A 6,296-nucleotide genomic window follows, 5' to 3' on the forward strand; every position below is an offset into this window, starting at 1 on the left:
ATGTATGCAACAAAGCTCATGCCCACCACCGTGCCCATGTACAAGTACTACGGCGATTATGACTACTCCTTGTCAATGAACAACAAGGGCATACAAATGGTATACATGAAGATTTTGGATGTTTTGACGGCCATTGATTTGTCCACAAACCAATTTGAAGGAGAGATTCCTGAAACCATCGGGAATCTCATAGGACTTCACGCTGACAATATGCTCACAGGTCAAATCCCATCTTCGTTGGGGAACATCGAAGCACTCGAATCGCTGGATCTGTCTCAGAACAAGCTGACAGGGCAAGTCCCGCAGCAGCTGACTCGGCTCAATTTCCTCGCCCTGTTTAACATGTCTCATAACTTGCTTTCAGGACCCATACCAAAGGGAGGGCAATTCGATACGTTCCTCAATACTTCATATCTGGAGAATGCGGGACTTTGTGGGAGTCCATTATCAAAGGAATGCGGAGATTCGGCCTCATCGCCACCAAGTAAAGAAGGTGCAGATTCAAGGTTTTTTCCTGGTCTTAGTTGGCAAGTAGTTGTCATAGGATATGGAGCTGGCCTATTCGTTGGACTAGTTATTGGCCTCGCCTTTGACAGACGAAACCTGAGAAGTTTGCTGATGCTACTCAAATTCAAGGGTGCTTTTTTCTTAGAGCTTGAAGTTAGCAAAGCCCGAGTTCGATTTTTCACTCATCGAATAATGTAGGCACAACATAACTGGGAAATTTATTGTCGGAGTTTGATGCTTTTATTTATTAGAGAATGAAAGAGTGATACAGTTTATATCAATGGACAGGTTCACCTTATGAACTATTTCAACTCTCCGAGAATGTCTTTTGGCTCTTCCTGGGGCATCATATTATGTCAATTACTTTCCTGATCACCAGGAAAAATTGTACTTCTGAGCGTTAATCCATGGAAAAGTTCAGAGATCACTAGCTTGAAGTGAGATAAAAGACAAAATTTCAAAAGAAGAAAGAAAACACAGATTAGTCAATAGGACTTGTATGAGCGAAAAAATCACTGGCACTTGTCGCAGCCTCTTTTTTTCAGCACCCGGTTAGGGGCGAGCGCTGGCGGAGGCTAATGGTTCAGCTAGGTTTATTAGGCTTAGCCCGAGCTCTCCCAAGCCCACTAATTCACGACTTATACTTTGAGTTTTTTTTATCTATAAGTTAATTTTTAAAAGGAGTTGCCACTAATCAATTTGGGATTGGTCAATTATATTCGCTCCTATGCTCCTATGCAACCAGAGAAACTAGAATTGGGGACTTGATTACACTAGTTAAACGGCGTAAAGTTGAAATGGTACCTTTACTCAACCTTGGATGACACCAATCGAGATTTCTCCGTCACATTGATCTACAAAGGGATTAAAATGCAGTACCCAAAGCTCTTAGAAGTCTTCACATTCATTGACCTTTCCATCAACTTGTTTGAAGGAGAGATCTCAAGTGTCATAGGTGATCTAAAGGGGTTACAACGACTAAACCTTTCCAACAGTTCCCTTACAAGTCACATCCTGTCCTAATTAGGGAATCTCACAGCACTTGAGTCATTGAACCTTTATTTGAACAAACTTTTTGGCCAGATCCACCAAACGCTACGAAGGTTCTTTTCTTTCCTAAATATGTCTTACGACAATCTGACCGGTCTGTGCCAAGAGGGAAATAGTTCAACGTGTTTTCAAACGATTCTTTTGAAGGGAACTTGGGATTATGTGGGGAATTCGTATCTAGGAAATGTCCAAATTCAAGGAGTGCGTCGGAACAACCTTCGACCACCAAGAAGAAGACTCAAGATCACCAATTGAACTCGATTTGAAAATTGTTCTTATAGGGTATGGAAGCAGCTTAGTGATTGCAATGGTCATTGGAAATGCATTCATCTCTTGGAAATGTGAGTGGTTTGACGGAAATGGCAGGAGGTGGCAACGGGCTAGCTGGGGGCAGCCTAAGAGGGGTAGGAAGTCCTAGTCAGGCAAGTTTTCCAATTACTACAGATAGTAGAGCTTCCCTATAAAATGAGCTATGTATTTCCCTCTTTTCTTAAATGTACAGCTTTAATAATATTTTAAAGTTCTCATTTCTATCAAACCGTCACTTTCTCAAGTCAATCTCTCATCGCATCTAGGTCATAATCGTATACTTTTTCATTTTTTTCGATAAAGCCAATGTTACTTGTTAAACAAGCTCACATGCCCCTTTTTTATATCAATATTTAAGAAAAACTACTCAAAGTACTCCTATGGAACTCAAATCTAAATTGCCATGGGGATTCTTCTTTATCCAGGGTTCACATAAAACTGAAACTCGTTTACAAATTCTAGTGAAGCGATCAATAGCAAGGTTACAGCCTAGTGCAGAACTAGGCTCTCACCCACGCTCCGAATATTTGCATTGTTTGTTTGTCATCACGCAAACTGTCAAACAACCTTTGTATTGAAATTTGAGACACAATGCGCATTTGGAGTTTGACTGAACAAGAACCGTAACAATTGATTCAAATATAAAGCATTCTGCAGGTGAACCCTGTAAAGAAACCTTGCTTTCACCGGTTTCACTTTCCTTAAGGGATAAATATGTATTTCAGTTTTACTTTTCGAATTTTCTAATGTTTGTACGGTCTTGTCCTCCGGCATTTACAAAGTTAGTCTCCATTTGTTCATGAACAATTTTTTGTCGAAAAATATTTCTCTCATTTTTTGGCATTTGGATAACTCGGGAAAATAAATAAAAGATATATATCCAAATAATTTAGAAAATTGATTTTTTAAAATAAAAAAATAAAAATCATTTTTTCTCAATATCACCATTTGATTAGAACTCTCACGTTTGAGCACGAGAATTCCTTATGCTAGTGCCCATGTCCTCAATGGCCAGAGAGGCGAGGACTAAGACCCCAAGGCTTGTGCCTATGCCTGCTCCCAAATCCATGGAGGCTATGCCCAAACCCCAATGTTGTACCCGAGTCCTTAGAGACCATGCTCGAGTAACCGACTCTCAAGCCTAAGTCTATTGAGGCTAGGGCAAGTTGCTCGACAACCAAGCCTAGGTCCACAAATTTTGGGCCTAGATTCCTCATGGTTGGACCAAGATCTCACTTCCTTTGCCTAGGTACCTTGCTCCTATGCCCAAGCCATTAGTTCCCGACCTAGGTCCATTAAACCTAAGCCCAAGACCCTAGTGCCCTTGTCCGAGTACTTGGCTCCCACGTCGAATCACTAACACCCTAGCCTAGGTCTATAGATGCCAAACTCGGGACCCTGGTACCCGTGCCTAAGTCCTTGATAGCCAACCTGTGTCAATCACAAACACCCTAGCCCAAGGCTTAGGCCAAAGTCCACTAAGGCTGGGCCCACAACCTCGATGCTTGTGCCTAGATCCCCAAGAGCCATTCTCGAGTACATGTCTCCTATAACAAAGTCACCAACTCCTTCGGGCCCAAGTCCAAGGAAGTTGGACTCAAGACTCAGGTTGTTGTACCTAAGTCCTCGGTGGCCATACCTAGGTACTTGACTTGCACGCCTGAGTCACTAACGCTCCAACTTGAGTCTACAACGGTCAGGCTCGAGACTCGGTGCCCATGTCTAAGTACTCGACTCCTATGCCCAAATCATTGGTGCTCAAGCTCGATTCCTTAGTGGCAAAGAACAAGGCCCAGTTGCCTTAAGGCTTGGCCCAAGACCTCGGTACTGGTATGTAGGTCCCCAATGGCTTTGCCCTACTCCCACGCCTAAGTCACCAACAAACAAGGCGAGGTCCATAGAAGTTAGGACTGAGAACTCAATGCTTATGTTAGAGTCCCCAGAGACCATGCCCAGGACCCTAGTGCTGGTGCCTGGGTCCCCGATGGCCAAGCCCAAGTCCATAGATACTAGGCCCAACCCTCTTGAGATTGGACCCAAGACTCTAGTGCCTATGCCCGAGTCCCTAATACTGGTGCCCAGATGCTTGGCTCAAGCGCCCAAGTCACTAACATATGTGCTTAGATCCATCAAGGTCAATCTTGGGTCCTCAGCACCCGCACTCAGGTTCTTAGTGGTTGGACCTAAGAATCCCTGCTCTTATGATTGAGACTCTGGCTATCACACCCCAACCCTCGAGCGCGCGCACATCCCACTGCGATTCATACATTTGCGACTTCCTAAGATTAGTCGCCGACCCTTTTCATTTTTAATTGCACATACGGAAGCCAAACAATAACCCCTTATAACAAACAACATGGGATAGGAAAACAGGGCAACATTTCACAAAAGCACACTTTTATAAACAACTTGGTTTATATTAAAGAAGAGTCTAGGTAAAGGTCTACAAAACGATCGACTCTCAAAAGAAGTCATCCTACAACATCCTAGTAGGACACATACACCGATCCTCCAGACTTCACCTCCACAGACTCCGGGGCTTCGGTCCTCCACGACCATCATCTAAGGACCTGAAAATGGTTATACAATAACTAGTGAGACAATGTCTCAGCAAGTCCACTCCCTAAACCCCTATTAGGAAGGAAATATGCCAAGGGTGACCTAGCCACACAATTACTAAATGAGAACAGGGAACTTACCTCGCCTTAGTTCCTACCTGCATGTCAGCATAGTTCACATTCCAATTGCATATAATTAATGCACACAACAATTGAAACGTCTCATCAGCTCAATCAAACATTCATGCGTTCCAATTGTTAATTTTGCCCCTTAAAGGTATCACATACTCATAGGTTCAGTGTCTACTGGCACAAATAGGTATCGTCTCACCGTCATTGAGAACGACCACGTCTATATCTTAATAGACGGCTTCCTCGAAGGGGCGTAGGTCCAGAATCTATTGCAACCCGAGTCACCTACTCATAAGTTCAATGTCCTTCTGGCATAGCCAGGCGTCATCTCACCACCATTGAGCACGACGACATCCATATCTTAATAGACAGCTTCTTCAAAGGGGCGTAGGTCCAGAATCTACTACAACTACTACGACCTGCGATCCAAAGAAATGATATCTCATATAGGGTAATGTCTGGCTTAAAAGCTCGAGACAGGTTCTCATTAACCAACACACGACCAATCAATCTCAACCTAGGACACCGTGTATTGCACTCAAATGTCTTCATTAAAATAGTGATTCCGGCCTATTTTTCTTCATATTAAAAACACTCGGTAAAAATAATCGTGTGTGTGGGTACATGGTCAGATTGAACCTGAAAAATTCTTATCCTCTAATGTAAAATTCCATTGTTTTATATAGTATATAAAACCATTTTCGGTGTTAAAACCCGGCACTCGAGGTTTTCTAAATAAATATTGAATTTTCCAAATTTTGAAATAAATTACCAAAAATCCAATCGTACTCAATTTACACAAATTAACATCCAATTACGAAAACCGAACACACCATTGCAATCAGTACGAAATTCCAGTCACTGGCAATCCCGGTCTAATTTCCGAAAAATATTTAATAATTCAATAATTACCAAAATTAATTAAATAAATCAATTAAATGCCAAAATTGCTAACCTAGGCCAAAATTGCCAAATTAAATACCAAGACGAGCCCGGAAAATTCCTAAACCAATCTAGATAATTAATACAACCTATCTAGGCTGTAATTAACTTAATTTAACAACCTAACATGCAAAAATTGGATATTTAAATAACTAATCTAGTCTAACTAACCACCTAAACCTTAATTAACTTAATCTAATTACCATCTAAACATAATTAACTTACTAAGCGAGGTTTAGTGAGTTAACTCACTTGATTTGCAACTTGCTCGGACCAAAATGATGGAGACGCGACGGCGGCCAATAAACCCCAAAGCAACGATGCCAACGGGGCCTGGAATGGGCCAAAAATGGCCCCACAAGCCCACGGTTGAGCTAGGTTTTCAGCTCCCACGTTGTTGACCTTGTTGTTTCGATGGAGGCGGGCCTTCACGTGGCTCAATGGAGCGGGGCGAGAGATCGAGGAACGGTGGCTGATGGGCTCGACGAACGGAGTTGCTGCGTGGGCTTGATGAAGACCAAGGATGGTGGAGATGGCAAAGGCGAAAGATGTGGCCACAAGGATGAGCAAGGAATGTGCGAAAGGAAAGAGAGAGAGAGGAATCGCGGGGCTACAGGCGCGAATGAAGATGAAGGAAACCGAAGACAGCTAAGAGAGGCAGAGAGTTGTCGGCCAAGAGAGGGGAGGGGAATGCACGAGAGAGAGAGAGAGAGAGAGAGAGAGAGAGAGAGAGAGAGAGAGAGAGAGAGAGAGAGAGGATAAGATGAAATGAAAAGTCAAAGAAAGAAAAAAAGTAAG

At 42.8% G+C, this 6,296-nt stretch overlaps 1 protein-coding gene across 1 annotated transcript; it reads left to right on the forward strand.

Moving 5' to 3' along the window:
* On the forward strand, positions 1-4,075 carry LOC120289685 (receptor-like protein 33). Its single transcript, XM_039305001.1, has 2 exons — positions 1-610; positions 3,801-4,075. Exons 1-2 carry the CDS (start codon positions 1-3, stop codon positions 4,073-4,075), a joined length of 885 nt encoding a protein of 294 aa, XP_039160935.1.
* Positions 4,076-6,296: the final 2,221 nt, after the last annotated feature.

Source organism: Eucalyptus grandis, chromosome 11 (genome assembly GCF_016545825.1).
Source record: "Eucalyptus grandis isolate ANBG69807.140 chromosome 11, ASM1654582v1, whole genome shotgun sequence".
NCBI classification, from domain to species: Eukaryota; Viridiplantae; Streptophyta; class Magnoliopsida; order Myrtales; family Myrtaceae; genus Eucalyptus; species Eucalyptus grandis.

Excerpts from the sequence above, each read along its gene's own strand:
- LOC120289685 (XM_039305001.1), top strand. The coding sequence starts at position 1 with ATGTATGCAACAAAGCTCATGCCCACCACCGTGCCCATGTACAAGTAC. Across the intron at positions 611-3,800 it reads TGACAGACGAAACCTGAGAA|AGTCCCCAGAGACCATGCCC; the intron begins GTTTGCTGATGC and ends TGCTTATGTTAG.